Source organism: Nicotiana tabacum, chromosome 22, assembly GCF_000715075.1.
Source record: "Nicotiana tabacum cultivar K326 chromosome 22, ASM71507v2, whole genome shotgun sequence".
Classification (NCBI taxonomy): domain Eukaryota; kingdom Viridiplantae; phylum Streptophyta; class Magnoliopsida; order Solanales; family Solanaceae; genus Nicotiana; species Nicotiana tabacum.
This window is the reverse complement of record NC_134101.1, coordinates 127,639,316-127,658,885: the sequence shown is the minus strand read 5'-3', so window position 1 is coordinate 127,658,885 and position 19,570 is coordinate 127,639,316. Positions and strand designations below refer to the sequence as shown.

General features: G+C 40.0%; 2 protein-coding genes across 4 annotated transcripts; both read left to right on the top strand.

Moving 5' to 3' along the window:
- Positions 1-8,961: 8,961 nt before the first annotated feature.
- LOC107780878 (protoporphyrinogen oxidase, chloroplastic-like) lies at positions 8,962-13,831 on the top strand. Of its 2 annotated transcripts, none has more exons than XM_075244206.1 (8): positions 8,962-9,824; positions 10,130-10,214; positions 10,376-10,523; positions 10,637-10,717; positions 11,478-11,649; positions 12,184-12,343; positions 12,617-12,720; positions 13,266-13,831. In XM_075244206.1, the coding sequence occupies exons 1-8, from the start codon at positions 9,195-9,197 to the stop codon at positions 13,563-13,565; spliced, it is 1,680 nt and encodes a 559-aa protein (XP_075100307.1). In that variant the 5' UTR covers positions 8,962-9,194; the 3' UTR covers positions 13,566-13,831. The 2 variants fall into 2 exon arrangements, 1 of the variants encoding a protein (XP_075100307.1); XR_012705064.1 differs by having other exon boundaries at positions 8,963-9,824; positions 12,472-12,720.
- Positions 13,832-15,642: 1,811 nt separating this feature from the next.
- Positions 15,643-19,420, top strand: LOC107780877 (protein S-acyltransferase 18). Of its 2 annotated transcripts, none has more exons than XM_016601484.2 (9): positions 15,643-15,809; positions 15,898-16,011; positions 16,117-16,443; positions 16,899-16,967; positions 17,060-17,131; positions 17,226-17,354; positions 17,429-17,509; positions 18,289-18,462; positions 18,569-19,420. In XM_016601484.2, exons 1-9 carry the CDS (start codon positions 15,759-15,761, stop codon positions 19,130-19,132), a joined length of 1,581 nt encoding a protein of 526 aa, XP_016456970.1. In that variant the 5' UTR covers positions 15,643-15,758; the 3' UTR covers positions 19,133-19,420. The 2 variants fall into 2 exon arrangements, with proteins under 2 accessions (XP_016456970.1, XP_075101123.1); XM_075245022.1 differs by having other exon boundaries at positions 15,656-15,809; positions 15,969-16,011.
- The last annotated feature ends 150 nt before the right edge of the window (positions 19,421-19,570 follow it).

Below are 19,570 nucleotides of genomic sequence, written 5' to 3'. Positions count from 1 at the left end.
ATACTGCGAAAAATGGTGGAAGGGTCCAGACAATGGCACGAGAGATTACCCTTTGCTTTGTTGGGTTACCGCACTACGGTCCGAACTTCCATAGGCACAACTCCTTATTTGTTGGTGTACGGAACTGAGGCCGTAATACCAGCGGAAGTCGAAATTCCGTCCCTCCGAATTGTCGCTGAAGCCGGGATTGATGATGATGAATGGGTCAAAGCTCGATTGGAACAGTTGAGCCTGATAGATGAGAAAAGATTGGCAGCAGTGTGCCATGGTCAGCTGTACCAGAAGAGAATGGCGAGAACATATAATAAGAAGGTGCGCCCCAGGAAGTTTGAGGTAGGGCAGCAGGTATTGAAGAAGATCCTCCCACATCAGGTCGAGGCAAAAGGCAAATTCGCCCCAAATTGGCAAGGGCCTTATATCGTGACCAGAGTATTGTCCAACGGTGCTTTGTGTTTGACAGATGTCGAGGGTAGATGTGTCGACATGGCTATCAATTCAGATGCAGTCAAGAGATATTATGCGTAATTTCTTTAATTACGGCAATTTTTGGTTTATTTGTTTGTATTTGGCATTTGTTGAATAATGAGATGACGGAGGCAATTCTTTCTTCTATCCAAACACTTTTAACCCTTGCTTCCCCCTTTGAGCCTAAGTAATTCTTTCATACCCCTCTTTTGGAATCACTAATGGAAAAGACATGAAAAAAAAGAGAAAAAGAAAAGAGAAAGAAAATGAAAAGAAGGAAAAGAAAAAAAGAGAAGAAGATAAAATCATAAGAAATACAAAACCGTGGGAACTACGTTTGACCTGATTCCTCGAAGAGGATACGTAGGCGCCTCACGGCTCGGTCATAGTGTGCATCATAGCGAATATAGGATGCATAATGTACATAGTGTGCATAATAGGACCATGTGCGTAACGCACATAGCGCAACATAAGTGTAAAAGATAAATTCCCCAAGCAAGAAAACTGGGGCAGAGGTTATGTTTTAAGTTCCAACAAAGGCTTGATTCCAAAGGTTGTAGCACATCACCCATCAAATTATTTTCATTTTTATAGCCCTTCTTTAACTCCACACCAAAACCAACATCAACGTCCAAAAGACCTCCCGATCAATGTTCAAGAGATGCCAAGTCCGGCAAATAAGGCCGAGAATAATACACCGATCCCCAGCAAAGGAGAGGATCGTAAGACTGGGAATGAATTGATGGTCAAGGGAATCTCCAGAAAAGAGGGTCGTATCTACAACACCCCGATTCCCCGAAAGAAATAAAATGAGAGAGTCTTATCGGTGAAAACCTTCGCCAGGCACCGAGAGGCGATGTAAGATGAGGGACATGAAATGAGAGAGTCTTATTGGTGAAAACCTTCACAGGCACCATAAGGCGCCGGGAGATGAGAGAAAAGAGAGAGTCTCATTAGTGAAAACCCCTCGAAGGGCACTATGAGGCGACAAGACAGATCAACAAAAGCTACAACATTCGAAATGGACACTCCTTTATCAACCCCAGCAAATCAAACCATCGGGCAAATCGATTGGTACAAATAGACTGGGTCAGGAATCGGTGGTGCACGTCATGATCACGGGGACCAGTCATGTCCTCCAGATAAGTGCTTTTGAGTTTCTTCTCCCACCAAAATATTGGTTCAGAAAGATTTTCTCCTTTTTCTATCTTTTATTTCTGTTCCTAAAATGTGTCTTGAAAGGATTTTTCAAAGCTTACTACCAGAAACCGGAGGGGAATTCATCCAATGCAGGATAATACAAACAATCTTAAAGGTCGATCCCAGGCAATGCAGTGATCGTGCCCGGCAATTTTGGAGGAAGTAAGCTCATAAAGGGAGTGGTTTCGGGAATTAAAAACAGACTCCCACAGCATGTGCTTAAAGAGAAAGCAGAAAAGGGGATTAATTGAAAGCCAATCCCCAGCAGGCTAGAGACCCCCAGCAGGCAATTTTGTCCACTAACCAATTATGGGGACATAGAAGCAAGAAAAGGGGAAGAGAGAAAAATCGTTCGCCCGAAGGGCACCCTCTGCCACCACGATGAAAACTAATTAAATCCTCTTGTCTGCTGCAGGAAAACAAAGGATTGATGATGGCGGCAAGATACGACGCCAGGGAAAACACCAAAACCGGGGCAGAAAATTTTCTGCCGATTGTCAAAAATTTTCTCGGAAGAACGGGGAAGCAATTTCAAATACATTTAAGTTCTAGGTCGCCCACCAGTAAAATGCGGGAATACTTTTAAGTTCTAGGTCGCCCACCAGTATAATGCGGGAATACATTTAAGTTCTAGGTCGCCCACCAGTATAATGCGGGAATACATTTAAGTTCTAGGTCGCCCACCAGTATAATGCGGGAATACATTTAAGTTCTAGGTCGCCCACCAGTATAATGCGGGAATACATTTAAGTTCTAGGTCGCCCACCGGTATAAATGCGGGAATACTTTTAAGTTCTAGGTCGCCCACCAGTATAATGCGGGAATACATTTAAGTTCTAGGTCGCCCACCAGTATAATACGGGAATACATTTAAGTTCTAGGTCGCCCACCAGTATAATGCGGGAATACATTTAAGTTCTAGGTCGCCCACCAGTAAAATGCGGGAATACTTTTAAGTTCTAGGTCGCCCACCAGTATAATGCGGGAATACATTTAAGTTCTAGGTCGCCCACCAGTATAATGCGGGAATACATTTAAGTTCTAGGTCGCCCACCAGTATAATGCGGGAATACATTTAAGTTCTAGGTCGCCCACCAGTAAAATGCGGGAATACTTTTAAGTTCTAGGTCGCCCACCAGTATAATGCGGGAATACATTTAAGTTCTAGGTCGCCCACCAGTATAATGCGGGAATACTTTCAGTTCTAGGTCGCCCACCAGTATAATGCGGGAATACATTTAAGTTCTAGGTCGCCCACCAGTATAATGCGGGAATACATTTAAGTTCTAGGTCGCCCACCAGTATAATGCGGGAATACATTTAAGTTCTAGGTCGCCCACCAGTAAAATGCGGGAATACTTTTAAGTTCTAGGTCGCCCACCAGTATAATGCGGGAATACATTTAAGTTCTAGGTCGCCCACCAGTAAAATGCGGGAATACTTTTAAGTTCTAGGTCGCCCACCAGTATAATGCGGGAATACATTTAAGTTCTAGGTCGCCCACCAGTATAATGCGGGAATACTTTAAGTTCTAGGTCGCCCACCAGTATAATGCGGGAATACATTTAAGTTCTAGGTCGCCCACCAGTATAATGCGGGAATACATTTAAGTTCTAGGTCGCCCACCAGTATAATGCGGGAATACATTTAAGTTCTAGGTCGCCCACCAGTATAATGCGGGAATACATTTAAGTTCTAGGTCGCCCACCAGTAAAATGCGGGAATACTTTTAAGTTCTAGGTCGCCCACCAGTAAAATGCGGGAATACTTTTAAGTTCTAGGTCGCCCACCAGTATAATGCGGGAATACATTTAAGTTCTAGGTCGCCCACCAGTAAAATGCGGGAATACTTTTAAGTTCTAGGTCGCCCACCAGTATAATGCGGGAATACATTTAAGTTCTAGGTCGCCCACCAGTATAATGCGGGAATACTTTTAAGTTCTAGGTCGCCCACCAGTATAATGCGGGAATACATTTTAAGTTCTAGGTCGCCCACCAGTATAATGCGGGAATACATTTAAGTTCTAGGTCGCCCACCAGTATAATGCGGGAATACTTTCTAGGCTTAGTCTTACCAATAGGAAACCCGCCTGTAGAACGGAGTTTGTTGTAGGACAAAGGAAGGAAGAAATCAGGCGTCCACCTGGAGAACAAGGACAAAGAAAATAGAAATCAGGCGTCCACCGGGAGAATAAGGACAAAGGAAGGAAGAAATCAGGCACCCACCTGGAGAATAAGGGAATACAATTGAAGCATTGAAGTCAAAAGCCCGCTCATATGAGAAAGGAGCACACTTGGAATCAATGAAGCAAAGGAATACAACAGGAATCTCCAGCAGGAAGCAATAAAATCCCCAGCATTCACCAAAAGGCTGGTCAAGAAAAGACAACAAGAAAACAAGAGGGGAAAAGAACCCAAGGTACGGAAGTAGAGAACAGATGTGGTCCGCTCAAGAACTCGCGCCTACAACTAGCAAGTATCAAGGTTCAAATCCAAAGTCTGTATGAAGCACCATTCAAGACTCAAGACCAAGTTTCAGAAGACTTAAGAGATAGGAATCCTTGTAACTAGTAGCTGATAGGCTTAGTTAGTCTTTCTCAGTTTTCATTTTTGTTGTAACGACAGGACCGCGGACCGGAACCTCAACGGAACGTCACCTCGATCGGCTCTTCACCTCGGTACACTTCACTATCTCTCTCATTTCCGAACTACACGTGGCCTGATTCCTGTATAACCAAGGATATGTAGGCAGCTCAGATACCAGGGCTCGGTCACATTCCCTCCCTTTCCTTAAAGTGTAGTCCGTCCAAGTAATGGTCGGGTCAAAAACACGTCTAGTCGTTCTTTGTCGGAAAACTCTTCGTGTTTCCAGTCAAAGAGGGGCAGCTGTAAGCACGTGATTTTTGACCTTCCCCGGGAATTTTTACGTTCTTAAGTTTAAATATCTAATTTAGGACTAGTATAGCTATTTTAACTATTTTTACTTTATTTCGTTGCAAAAAAAAAAAATCACAAAATATATATATAATTTTAGTTTATGTATCTCTCATAAACTTGAAAAATACAAAAAAAAATTGTACTTTATTTTGGTACTTTATATAAATTCGAAAATTACAAAAAATATATAGTTCTATTAATGTTTGCAGTCATTATAATTTTGAAAAGTACAAAAAATATTACTTCATATTTTTGTCTTTATTAAAAAACGAAAATTACAAAAAAAAAATAGTTTTATTAATATTCTATAGTCGTTTTAATTTTGGAAAAATACAAAAATATTACTTTATATTTTATCTTTATATAAAAAACGAAAATTACAAAAAATAGTTTTATTAATATTTTGTAGTTATTTTAAATCTTGAAAAATATTAAGAAAATAATATAGTTTTGTTTTAAATAATTAGTCTTATTTTAGTAGCTATTTTACTTACATAGGACTATTTAAGCAACGTGTTCCTATTTCTTGGGTCCGGGCAAAAGAATAATATTCGGGTTCAAACTACCCGGTTTTAGGCCTAATTTCGGACCTAACCCATAATAAACCGTGTCCAGGACACATGGGGAACCCCACCACGCGTGTGGGACATATGCCTTGAATCCCACCACGCGTGGGCTCATTTTTCTGGGCAAAACCCAGTACAAAACACGGACAAGGGCCAAAAGGCAAAGGAAAAACAAAAAAGGATTTGGAAAATTTTTAAAAGGCAGAAGCTACTGTACCTCTTTCTTCTTCAAAACGAAGAAAGGAAGAAAACCCTACTGCCCCCCACCCAGCGTCGAAAACCCACCGGAAACCACCTCCTCCCTCACGTCCGCAACCAGTCCATCACCTTCCCCGGCTTCTTCTTCCCTACCCCGGAAAAACCAGAAAAACGGACGACCAAAAACCCTACCTCCCCGCGTCCAAACCCAACACCAAATGAACTCCATAACCAGCACCCCCCCACGTCCAAAGTCACCATCAACGCCACCCAGCTCCATCACACCCGTCGCAACCCAAAACCAGTCGCGACGCCACTCCCTCACGTCCGAACGACCATCGCTTCCATCCTCCATTAAATCCGGCGAGTACTGCTGCTTCGCCTTCGTCGTCAAACCTTCAGCTCCCAAACACCACCTTCAACCAACCCACCTGCTCGTCGAACCCCCTCCTCCTCACGTCCAACAAAAACACCAACTCCCTCACCTTCCCCATCGCCCCGACGCCCCACTGTTGCCGCCCAGCTCGCAGTCCCCAGTCCAGCATCCAAACGACCCCTTTTGCTTCATATTCGCGTATCAGTCTGGTGCGTCGAAAACGGAAATACAGCAGCAATCAACATTTCGTGCGTTGGCAGTCTTGGCCGAGGTTTCAGTCTCCATTGAGGTCGTCGTTGTTCGTCGATGTCCGGAACGTCGAGGTCGTTCCGAGTTTTCGTTGTTGTTCCTCGTTCAGTGAAGTCCAGCTTGAGTCCCGTCGGGGTCTTGTTTCATTCTAGGATTGTCGAGGTTCGAAGGTTGGTGTTCTTCGTCCCTTGTTTCATTTTGTTCGTTTCGCATGTTAAGGCAAATGAGGTTATTTGATATTGATGAATGTCGACAATGAAATCTTGTTGTTTTGTTTAAAAAAAATGTTTATTTTTATGGATAGTTACTGTGTGTTTAAAGTGAATGTGAGAATGTATGAACGGTTTGCGAGTCATCTTGGTTGAATCGTTTTTTTTTTTCATTTTTACCATGGATATTATTATTTATTAGAATCGTTGTTTTCATTTAATCTCAGATGACGTCATGGGTAGAAAATCTTAATTATTTTTAGGCTTGCCTTTAATAAAAATGAGACGAGCCTCGAAAAAACGCACAAGCTGCGGGGCCCTCTAAATGTACATATTAAATATTTAGATTCCGGGACGGGCTATTTAGCAAATTTCCCGGCCCTCCCCAAAAATAATAATGCGCTAGTTGCTTTAGGCGCGCCCTTAATAATGTTATCTCCCTAAACTCGGGTGCACATTTATGTGACCCAAATCCAAATCTCAAAGGAGTCGAAATATGTCTCTAATCACGGGCACCTTGATTGTGACGTGACCCGAGACGCATTTCCATGACGTTGCAAATTCCTTTTAAAAAATAAGCATGAGATGAGCCTCGCCGAATAACAACACAAATCGTGGGGCCCTCAGTAAATACTTGTTTAAAATTACTTAGAATTCAGGAGGGTCGTTTAGCGAATTTCACGGCCTCCGCAAAAATAATAATGCGCTAGTTGCTTTAGGCGCACCTTTAATAATTTAATTTTCTTAAACTCGGGTGTGCATTTCATGCGACCCAAATCCAAATCCTAAAACATCAAATAAAATATGTTTCGGATTGTGGGTGCATTTCATGTGACGCAGTCCAAAGACGTGTTTTAAAGCGATGTTCACATTTCTTAATAATAATAATTAATAAAGCGGTTAAAAGTTAAAATTTGCACATGGTTCATAATTGTATTAAAAATCAGATAAATAAGCCAAATATAACAGTTGAGCGACCGTGCTAGAACCACGGAACTCGGGAATGCCTAACACCTTCTCCCAGGTTAACAGAATTCCTTATCTAGATTTCTGGCACGCAGACTGTAATATAGAGTCATTATTTTCCTCGATTCGGGATTAAAATTGGTGACTTGGGACACCCTAAATCTCCCAAGTGGCGACTCTGAAATAATTAAACCAATCCCGTTTCAATTATCCTTTAATTGGAAAAAACTCCCCTGCGCCCCCCCGCGGGCGCGGAAAAAGGAGGTGTGACACTATCAATAGACTCATAATAAAATAACATAAAATACATAACATAACATAACATAATCTAAAATAACAAAATAACAGCAATATAAGAAATATAGGAAATACGAGAAAGATGGAAGGTATACTAATATCCAGCATATAAAGCCCTGCATCAGTACCATTCTAAGCCTAACTCCTAACTGACTAGTCTCAGTCTAGTGCGTTGTAGAAATATTCACAACTTCCCCTAACCTACAACCTTAATGCTCGACATCCACAATTTCCTGTCAAGGGCCATGTCCTCAGTAATCATAAGTCTCGCCATGTCATGCCTGATCACCTCTCCCCAATACTTCTTAGGTCTCCCTCTACCTCTCTTCATGCCCACCACCGCCAGTCGCTCACACCTTCTCACCGGTGCATCAGTGCTCCTCCTCTGAATGTGTCCGAACCATCTGAGTCTTGCTTCTCGGATCTTGTCCTCCATGGGGGCCACGCCCACCCTCTCTTGAATATCTTCATTCATAATTTTATCCATCCTTGTATGCCCGCACATCCACCTCAACATCCTCATCTCAGCTACTTGCATCTTCTGGATGTGTGAGTTCTTAACCGGCCAACACTCGGTCCCATACAACATGGCAGGTCTAACCACTGCTCTATAAAACTTACCTTTTAGTAACGATGACACTTTCTTGTCACACAGGACTCCCGTCGCTAACCTCCACTTCATCCACCCCACCCCTATACGGTGTGTGACATCCTTGTCGATCTCCCCGATCCCCTGAATAACTGACCCAAGGTACTTGAAACTACCCTCTTAGGGATGACTTGAGAGTCAAGCCTCACTTCCACTCCCGCGTCCGTCGGCTCGGCCCCAAATTTGCACTCGAGGTATTCCGTCTTCGTCCTGCTCAACCTGAAACCTTTAGACTCAAGGGCCTGTCTCCAAACCTCTAGCCTCTCGTTGACGCCGCGTCGTGTCTCGTCAATTAGGACTATGTCATCAACAAATAGCATGCACCATGGCACATCCCCTTGAATATTATGCATTATGGCATCCATCACCAGGGCAAATAGGAAAGGGCTGAACGCAGACCCTTGGTGCAACCCCGTAACAACCGGAAAATGCTCGGAGTCGCCTCCTACTGTCCTAACCCGAGTCTTAGCTCCATCATACATGTCTTTAATCACCCTAATGTAGGCAACCAGGACCCCTTTAACCTCTAAGCAGCTCCATAAGACCTCCATAAGACCCTGTCGTACGCTTTCTCTAGATCGATAAACACCATGTGGAGATCCTTCTTCTTATCCCTGTATTGTTCCACTATCCTCCTAATAAGGTAGCTTCTGTGGTAGATCGCCCGGGCATGAACCCGAACTGGTTGTCTAAAATATTAATTTTAATGCTTCTCGAAAATATGCTTATAATGAAAAGTAAAAAGTAAACAAAAAATAAATTAATTTTGCAAAAAAAATAAAAATTGGCCAAACAGGGGTATCACTTTGTTTTCGGAAACAAACACTATTAAAGTCAAAATTTAAATCCCCATGGAAAAAACAAACCAAACAGTGGACTTATCCTGTAGAATCACCCCTTATCTCACCAGCATTAATTCCTAACCAAATGATGTGAAGTCATGGGAAAAAAGTGAGGGCTGAGATTGTGTGAGCGCACACATCCAAAAATTCTACCAACCGGAAAGATAACGCTAGGCGAAAGGTGATATTTTTCCGGATAGTCCAGCTGAAATTGAAGCGCGGTCTACAAGTCAGGCAGTCATGACAACAACTCCCGTCGCCAATCATCCTAATATTTTCACTCACCGGTCGCCGCCGTCCTCCTCCTCCTCCTCCTCCTCCTCCTCCTCGTCTCCATCGGCATTCTTAACTCGTACGAGTTTCCTCCCTTTCTCTTCCATCTGCAAGCGCAATAGTGTCAATTGCAATGGCTGGAGAACACGATGCTCCGTTGCCAAAGATTACACAGTTCCTTCCTCAGCGGTCGACGGCGGACCCGCCGCGGAGCTGGACTGTGTTATAGTCGGGGCAGGAATTAGTGGCCTCTGCATTGCGCAGGTGATGTCCGCTAATTACCCCAATTTGATGGTAACCGAAGCGAGAGATCGTGCCGGTGGCAACATAACGACAGTGGAAAGAGACGGCTATTTGTGGGAAGAAGGTCCGAACAGTTTCCAGCCGTCCGATCCTATGTTGACTATGGCAGTAGATTGTGGATTGAAGGATGATTTGGTGTTGGGAGATCCTAATGCGCCTCGTTTCGTCTTGTGGAAGGGTAAATTAAGGCCCGTACCTTCCAAACTCACTGATCTTCCCTTTTTTGATTTGATGAGTATTCCTGGCAAGCTGAGAGCTGGTTTTGGTGCCATTGGCCTCCGCCCTTCACCTCCAGTTTGTACTCTTCTAACTTTAATGCATTTATTTTGATTCTGTTGACACAAAAAATAAAAATATAAAAATTGCAAATTAAAGAGAGATTGTAAAATTCAACAGTTTAACCTCACAGTATAACGATAGTGTTAAACCATCAGTGTAATTTAACCTGTTATACATTTATTTACGTTACTAATTAATGCTATGCTGATAGAGGTATATGCAATTACCTTTTAAATAATCTGATTGTGTAAATAATTTTTGCACTTTTTTGATAATCTGTGCCTTTTCCCTCACTTAGCATGTTTTGGCAAAGATGACAGGGTCATGAGGAATCAGTTGAGCAGTTCGTGCGTCGTAATCTTGGTGGTGAAGTCTTTGAACGCTTGATAGAACCATTTTGTTCTGGTACCTGCCTATTCGGAACTACTGCCTTTATGGAATTTGTTCACTTTCTTAAATACCGTTTGCTATAGAGATTCATATCGTGCGAATCAGAACTACATATATATAGTTTGTTACCTGCCTATTTTCAATCGATTTTATTTGATAGTCCTCGTTTTGTATAGGTGTTTATGCTGGTGATCCCTCAAAACTGAGTATGAAAGCAGCATTTGGGAAAGTTTGGAAGTTGGAAGAAACTGGTGGTAGCATTATTGGAGGAACCTTTAAAGCAATAAAGGAGAGATCCAGTACACCTAAAGCGCCTCGTGATCCGTAATGGACTTGATTTAAAGCCTTTGTGCTTTTTCTTTCCTGGCCTTGTGCTTTTTCTCTTAAGAATATATGTATTGAGAGAGAGTAGGCTGAATTGAGTAATCATTCTACAGGCGTTTACCAAAACCAAAAGGACAGACAGTTGGATCATTCAGGAAGGGTCTGAGAATGCTGCCGGATGCAATCAGTGCAAGGTGCCCTTCTCCTTTCCCAGTTCAATGTCTCCACCCCACTCCCACCCCCAGTATAAAAATTCAGGGGGGAAAAAGAGAAGAAAAATATCAAAATTTAAGGACTAGTTAAAGTTCAGTTTTGGCATTTTTTCTGCCTAAGTGCAATATTATCAAAGGTGAAAAGCGCAAAAAAGCTCTAAAGTCTATTGGGGCTTTAAGCGCAAAGCGCAAATAAAGCATGGGCTTTAATGCAGAAAGGCTCAAATGAAAATGAAAAGAAAAAGAAAACTACAAATATGTATGTATAGTCCAAGACTAATATCTATAAGCATGAATACCAAATATATGGACAAAGACATTGAAGAAACTTTATTATAAAGTGAAATATCAATTGTTTAGCATCGCCTCTTCAGGATTACGCTTATTGGCAAGGAAAAGTATGCTTTTAGAGCCTTGATGACAACGCTGAAGCGCCCGCTAAGCGAGGCAAAGCGCTCAACATGTTTTGAGCCTCGCTTCAGGGCTTAAGCGTTATCAAAGTGTGTTCTTTGGTGCCCTTGTTCAAGCAGTTCTCTAGTATTTTTACCTTGGCTCCACCCCACTCCCACCCCCTGTATAAACGTTTAGGGGGGGAAAAGAAAGAGAAGAAAAATTATCAAAAGTTAAGAAAGCTAAGTTTTGGCTTTTTTCTGCTAGGTGTGTTCTTTGGTGCTCTTGTTCAAGCAGTTCTCTAGTATTTTTACCTTGGAAATGCTAATAAGTTGTCGCCGTGTTTCCTTAGATTGGGAAGCAAATTAAAACTATCATGGAAGCTTTCTAGCATTACAAAGTCAGAAAAAGGAGGATATCGCTTGACATACGAGACACCAGAAGGAGTAGTTTCTCTTCAAAGTCGAAGCATTGTCATGACTGTGCCATCCTATGTAGCAAGCAACATATTACGTCCTCTTTCGGTGTGTTTCCATTACTGTTTGCTCCAAAGTCGTTATTGCTATTGTTCATTTGGCACTCTAATATAGAAACTTGGATAAAAAAGGGGATCCTTTAATTTTTCTTTTTCATTTGGACTAGGAAAAGCGGCTCAAACACATGTATAACAGTCATATACTGTGTATAATATGTGTATGCAATATAATGTGCAGAGAAAGACTTATCGGAGAGAAGAGAATTAAAAAAAAGAACATTTGTGTCACACGGAGAATTAACATGTACATGCTTAATGAGGTCAAGAGCGCAACCGTATCCCACCCCTCATGAAAGATTGAACCTGTATCTCATGTTATTGTGAGCTTTTTTCATATATAAATTTATGAGCAATTTTCTTTAAATGCTTTGACCTTGGATTTTTCGAAGGTTACTACTTCTGATAATTGCTTTGCAAGAAATGCGGCTCACTTAAAATGGGAAACGTTTATCTATAGGTTGTGGTTCAGCTTCTTCTGTTTCTTGCTAAAGCAAGATGTCTCCTAAACTTATATTAAACTCAGGTTGCCGCAGCAGATGCACTTTCAAATTTCTACTATCCCCCAGTTGGAGCAGTCACAATTTCATATCCTCAAGAAGCTATTCGTGATGAACGTCTGGTTGATGGTGAACTAAAGGGATTTGGGCAGTTGCATCCACGTACACAGGGAGTGGAAACACTAGGTAGCTTTCTGTTTGAAGGATTCACTCTAATTTTAACTTCAAGAATCCATATTGAAGATGGAAAACTTTTATTACGACAATTGCAAGATGCAACTCACTGAAGTAGCATTCCTCTATTGCATCTGCAGGAATAATATATAGCGTATCAGTCTTCCCTGACCATCATTACCTAGAAATTTTGACAGTACCATGCAAATCGAAGATGAATGAGTTCAGAACAATAACATCAGGATTTGATTCATCTTAAATATAATACTTGCGTTTCATATGCAGGAACGATATATAGTTCATCACTCTTCCCTAACCGTGCCCCAAAAGGTCGGGTGCTACTCTTGAACTACATTGGAGGAGCAAAAAATCCGGAAATTTTGTCTAAGGTAAGGCATTTAAATTGAGCGCAACTTCAAGTCCTGCCGGTATTGATTTATCATAATGAATATTCATGGGCTGGCCAGTTGGGGCATCGCTTGAAGGTTCCTATGGTAACAAACAGAAAACTGAGAATGACCTTATCCCCTGATCTCTTTTGGTTGCAAATACGTTAACCTTGCAGTGATGAGGAGAATGTTTTCAGTGTTATTTTCTCTAGATTAATGGCGTAGTTGGTTTGGATTACAAAACCGTTTAGGCTTATATGTGATTAGAGTCTCCAGGTTTTTGATCTAGCAGTAAGAGCAAAATGTGTGATGTTTTAAAAAAACAGTCAAGTGATTACAAATACTCAGAATAGTTTCACCATAAAGAACTAAAGAGCTAAGAAGATTGTGGTTTCTCTTTCCTCTATGTTCGACTGCATTTTGTGGGTTTTCCATAGCATGACTTTCTTTTATGGTACTTGTACGAAAGCATTTCGCTGTTATTCTTTATGCTTCAGGGCCTAGAATAAATTGCTTTGAGATTTGATCCCTCATTCTTCTTGCAGACGGAGAGCCAACTTGTGGAAGTAGTTGATCGTGACCTCAGAAAAATGCTTATAGAACCCAAAGCACAAGATCCCCTTGTTGTGGGTGTGCGAGTATGGCCACAAGCTATCCCACAGTTTTTGGTTGGTCATCTGGGTACGCTAAGTACTGCAAAAGCTGCTATGAGTGATAATGGGCTTGAAGGGCTGTTTCTTGGGGGTAATTATGTGTCAGGTGTAGCATTGGGGAGGTGTGTTGAAGGAGCTTATGAAGTTGCATCTGAGGTAACAGGATTTCTGTCTCGGTATGCTTACAAATGAAACCTGTCCTGGGGGTACTGCTAGGTCCAAACCTTGTTAGTAATACGATCATGCCTTGGGAATATTGGCATGTGCCTAAAAGTTTTGCTCGTTAGAGTTATTTTAGCCTTGGTAAATGATTTGTACTTGATATCAGTCGTTTTCTTTGAGATAAAATGTTCCTGTTCAGGAAAATATAATGTATATCAATTTTAAACACTTGAATGTTGAAGATCATTTTTTCCCCTCAGCTTACCCATAAATGTGAAAGGTCCTTTGCTTCTGCATGGTGAGACTGCCGATATATTTTCTCCAACTTCCTATGGTTAAATATGGTTTGCCTTGTCATTCTTTGTTTTCTTTGGGAGATTATTTATTCCACGACCAGAAGTAAGGGAGTATACCACATTGATTCAAGGGCTGATACTTGTGGCAACAAAGACTAACTGTGCAAGGGTAACAGTGAGAGTATATTTATTACTCACTTCTAATAAAGAGCAAAGTTAAGGGAATTCGATGATTTAGGAGCAAATTAGGCCTTTTCCCTTGAGTTAATAAAGAGATGCTATTAAAATTATACTTCTTTGTATTTAAATTTGATATAGGTAATATGTTCTGTCATACAACATTTATTAGGTGTAATTCAATAGTACTTTTAAAAAATAAAGTTTTTTAACATGAAATCAAAAATAGATCAGGACTGCTCTTGTATAGATCTAGTCTAGTTAAAATAAATAACTGCATAAGTGTTTGCCCACACTAATCATATAGGCACCCAAAACTCTCCTCCTTTTTCGTCCCCAAACGTCTCCTCCCTCGCTAAATGTTATCAACAATTTATAGTTAATGGGCATTCCAGTATTTAGATTAAGGGAAATTATTAGTTATGTCCATTTATAAGTAGCTCATTACAAAAATTGGCCAATTGATAAAATATACTAATATTAGCCAAATTAGCCAATTAGCTATTTGTAGCAAAAAAATATCAAATTTTTGCTTTGTTTTGAGTGGGTGCTATTATAATAGATTGGGCACAACTTAAGGAGCTTGAACCTTAGTTTTGGGATGATTTGGTTAAGTTTTGAGGTGGTTGGAATTGAAAATTCGAAGTAAAAACTGAACATGAAAAAATGATATGTGTATCACACTGTGTATCATTTGTGTATCACATATGTATCATATTTGTATCAATTATGTATCACATTATATCCATGTATACCTGTGTGTGAGATACATGCGTGATACATGTGTCGCATAAGACTTTTTTGAACTCGATTTAATTACGAAATTTGATACAAAACCAGTCCAAATCACCTCCAATCTTCCTCAAGTTTTGTATATTGACTTATTATATATTTTCAATGAATTTCAACTATACCCATTGAAAAAGTTCCTTTTTTGTTTAGATTTTTGGAATATTGTGTATATTTTTGTATTTCATCACCTTATTTGCTACCTCATCCATGAAATTTTCTTTCCGTCTTGTATCTAGTGTTGTTAATCACGCTTAAAAATATGGAAGATGATTTTTGCATGTGATTCTTTGAGAGAAAGAACCCTATTATTTGGTTTTTTAATTTTTGTTGGCTAGTTTTAGTAAGTCTATAACTAATGGCTAGAGATTGGTAAATTTGAGATTTATTTAGGATATTTGTGTAAGTTTCCCTTAGATTAAAGGAAGAGCTGCCTTGATTTGATTTTAAACAGATACGCATGGAAAGAAAGTTCTTTTTTAAGTTTTGTTAGAACCTGAAAAGATCAAGGCAGAAGAAAATGCATTTTTTTTTTCGATTTGGTAAGAAATTTAATAATTACGAATTAGTTTTTTATCAGGCACAAAGTTAAGAAATATAAAAAATATTTGTGAGGTGTAAGCCAAATATATATAACATAACCGAATTTATTCTTTTAAATGAATAGTAGTAAGTTCTCATTTTTTCTCTACTTGTAAAAGAATAAACATTTATAGTCGATAAATGTATGTCATAGATAAAATTGAAAATTATGTTGGGGTGGGCATAAAATAAATAAAATGGAAAGGTGGATTGTGGACTGATTTGGGTTAAAATGGGAATTAAAAGCGGCCCAAAAGAAGAAAAGGGCATCCAGTTCAAAATTTGAAATACAGCAGCGATGCCTGTGTACCGTTGGAAAGACAGACTCAGGCTGATCCATTCCTCTATAGAGCTCAGCTGAAAAGAGATAAGAGTCACAATGAACAATATGAGACGCCATGGCTGGCAACGTCCTCTTCACACGTTGCAGGTTAGCCATCTACACTTTTTTTCTCCTTTCTCTTTCACTTCTATTCTGAATTTAATTTTTGGAATTAAACTTTAGTGTTCAAATGCAGATAGTGGGAATTTCAGTCTTCTGTTTCCTCTTACTGACTTTTTACTGCTTCCTGGGTCTTCTCCTCGGTAGTAGGATTGCTGAAATCACTGTCACCTCTGTTTTCACCTTCGTGGTAATTTAATTTTCTCCAGTAATTTTTTTTAGCTCAGTGTATTCAAACAACTGTATTTTGAGGCACAAATCAAATTTTTGCGTATCTGCCGTTCGTTTTATGCAGGCACTTTCTGCTGCATTTTTGTTTATAAGGTGTGCGGCCATTGATCCAACTGACAGGACGAGGTTCAGAGTGAAGAAAAAAAGCAATCGCACAGGGTTTTCGAACGTTAATTATGGATTTGTGTTGGGTCAAGTTATTATGAGATTTATAAGGAGAATAGAGAGGAGAGTCCTTAAGACCTTCATAAGGAGAAAGTACTTGGATCCTTTGAAGAGTAATCCTCATTTGGAGCCTTTGCTCACATATCCCCTTCTCGTCAAAGATGATTTGGTCACGCCACAGACAAGGGAGGATGACATTTCGTTTTGTTCGCTTTGTGATTTTGAGGTTCGCCGCTGCATCTGTCATTTAAGTTTTGCTAAATTGAATAGACCCCACTAGAATTTATGTTTTAGATAGGGCATATGTTTTTTGTTTCACTGTCTACTTGCACACGCCAAATGGCTGAGCCAGGAATTTATATAAGGGGATTCAAAAAAGTACTACAATCTCGTTGTTGAGATTTGAACTTGTGACCTAAAACAACTTTTGGGCCCATTTTACCACTACATTAGAATTTTCCTTCATGTAAAGGGGATTAAACAGTTTTAAATAATAAAAAAAATTAAAATTTTGCCCTAATTACGTGGTATATTTTTTTCGACAAAGAAAATTCAGTTGAACCCCCTCCCTCTTACTAGCTTCGCCCCTGGCACGTACATTGTTAATGTGGTGAAACAACATTATGCAGTTTCTAATAGTTGACAAATATATGAAAGTATTTATCTTGATCGTGTTTGCAGGTTAAAAAGCATAGCAAACACTGTCGGACCTGCAACCGATGTGTGGAGGGATTTGATCACCACTGCAGAGTAAGGAAATAGGATCTCTTTCTCTGTTGCTCCGTACATTAAGGTACATCCGTACTCAAACTGACAGGATCTTTGTCTTTGAGTTGTTGCAGTGGTTAAACAATTGTGTCGGGAAGAAGAACTATACCACCTTCATTTTTCTAATGATATCCCTCTTGATAATGGTTGCTCTCTTTTTCTCTCTCACACTCTCTTCTTTTTCGGATATTCCTATTGAGTTTACATCTTAAGCTGCTAACAAATTTCTTGGTGAAACAGCTGCTTATTGAAGGAGGGACTGCTGTTGCCATATTTGTAAGGTGCTTTGCCAACAAAAGGAGCATAGAGCAAGAGATTCATATAAGATTCAATGCCAAGTTCCCTAGAGGAGTTCTTGCAACATTTTGTGTACGATTCTTTGCTTGTTTCTCTATTCCTCCCTGAATTCCATCAGTTGTTTATTTTCAATGTATCTTTTACAGGTGATTTTGTTTCTAATGACATCATATTGTTCGGCAGCACTGGGGCAGCTTTTCTTCTTTCATATAGTTCTCATCCGAAAGGTATGACTGTGTTCCCCTTTCCCAAAGATTTGTTGCAACAATAAAAGCATAACATATCTTTTGGATTGAGAGGAAGCAAGCGGAAGGAGAGAGAGGGCTGAGTTTGCTTTTGTATTGGTTTTAATTGAGAGAAAGCAGAATAGCGTCATGAACAAAGAGTTCCGATTTTCGCTTAAAAATAAGCGGAAAGGAGACCTTATCGACACCCATTTCTTTCTTTTCCTTTCAACTAATGTAAGATAATAAGTAGGCTTATTATGTACTCCTATGTGATAGTAAGAGCAAGCTTATTTATACATGGGAAATTGGAAAAATTAAAAACATGAGCTACTTGATTGCTTTAGTGTAGGAAACTTTAGGATAGAACCAAGGCTACTATTGCTATAGCGTATGCTTCTAATACCACAAAAAAGTGGGTGCCATGTTAATCTTAAAGTAAGACAACATAAGAAAATCTACTTAGAAAAGAGAACTTAGTTTGTGGGCTGGTACAAGAACATCTTAGAGTACTATATATGTTGGTGTAAGAATAAAGTAGCTCTTCTTAGAGCTCCTATTGCTATACTGTAGGAATTTTAAAGTAAGGTTCATTATGCTTAGCTCTTCGTAGTTAGTGCTGCTGCAGCCTCCTTCTCCTTAACAAGTTTGTGCTGATAGACAACACATCGTAGGGTTGTAGACTACTGAGAACATAAGAAACTCAGCGTACAAGTTGCCCAACATTCTCAGTTAAGTTTCTTGGTTTCACTGCTCATGATAAACCATGGTTCTGTTGGCAGGGAATGAGAACTTATGATTACATTTTAGCAATGAGAGAGGAGAACCAGTCTATGGAGCTTTTAGAGTCATCAGAAGATTCAGATTCCTCCTCGGATGAGAGTATCGACTTTGATTCACCTGAGAAGCCATCACTTATTTCACAACTTACATGCAGAGAAAAAAGAATGAATCAGGTACGGTATGCATATCTTTTGCCTCAGTTTTTTGCATTCCTAGACCAATCAAAACTGGATATTTCTCTTTTGATCTTGTAAGCTGAATCTTGCACTTTTTGATCAGATCCCGCAGACAGTATCAATAAAAATTGATGGAGAAACTGAATCGTCCACATTGAAAGAAAAGCGAGGTTTTCGAGCTAACATTGACCCGTGGAAACTTATAAGTATGAGTAGAGAGAAAGCTCTACAAGCAGCTGAAAAGGCAAAGGAACGGCTCATCAAGCAGAAGGAAATAGTAGACCCAATGAAGCCACTACCACTAGAAACAAGAAGTGGACCACTGATGAATTTGGATACTAATAGAGTTCCCTTAGCTGTGGCGAACAGTAGGGAACTTGGTTTGACAAAAGATATCATCACAAAAGGGAGGCTAACCCGTAGTGGGGGATCGCCATTGCAGCTCTCTAGTCCAAGGCGACGATGTTCCTATTCTCCAACAGTTGGTATCCCTACACCTCGTAGTGGTAATGCTACTGTAGCATCTCCATCACCAAAACATAGATATAAAGGCAATTTCGATTTGAAATTAACGCAAGTCTCCAGGGAACTTGAGACTTACATTTCGAGGCAGGTATTATTTTCTGCCTTGAAGAAAGAAAATGAGATTGCAGCATCGCCAAGATAATGTTTATGGGGTGGGTACGTTTTTCTTCTTCTAATTCACTTGTAATAGTATTTATGTTACTGGAATTGTTGCACAGGTTGACTCCATCATCATAACGAAGAACAACATTTGTATGATAATGTTACCTGCTCTCTTTTCTAGGAATATTTGTTGCCCTTCAAGAGAGTTATGTGGTTAGTAAGGATTCGTATAGCCGACACCAACTTGGAACTTAGGCATAGTTATTTTTTGTATTTGTTGCCTTTCTTATTAGCTGAAAATTCTATTAATGTAGCGTAGAACTCCACTTGACTTGGTTATTCTCTACTTGAATATTCCCTTTCGTATCTTGACTTGGTTATTCTCCACTTGAATATGTCGATGGGTTTTGGTCAAGAACTCCTTTTATTGTTCTCCACAATTTTTCTTATTTTCCTACTTTTAAAGTTCTATCATTTT

Coding starts and splice junctions, on each gene's coding strand:
- LOC107780878 (XM_075244206.1), top strand. CDS start 9,195: ATGACAACAACTCCCGTCGCCAATCATCCTAATATTTTCACTCACCGG. Junction 9,825..10,129: donor GCCTCCGCCCTTCACCTCCA/GTTTGTACTCTT, acceptor CAAAGATGACAG/GGTCATGAGGAATCAGTTGA. Junction 10,215..10,375: donor GATAGAACCATTTTGTTCTG/GTACCTGCCTAT, acceptor CGTTTTGTATAG/GTGTTTATGCTGGTGATCCC.
- LOC107780877 (XM_016601484.2), top strand. CDS start 15,759: ATGAACAATATGAGACGCCATGGCTGGCAACGTCCTCTTCACACGTTG. Junction 16,968..17,059: donor GATTTGATCACCACTGCAGA/GTAAGGAAATAG, acceptor GAGTTGTTGCAG/TGGTTAAACAATTGTGTCGG. Junction 17,132..17,225: donor TGATATCCCTCTTGATAATG/GTTGCTCTCTTT, acceptor TTGGTGAAACAG/CTGCTTATTGAAGGAGGGAC.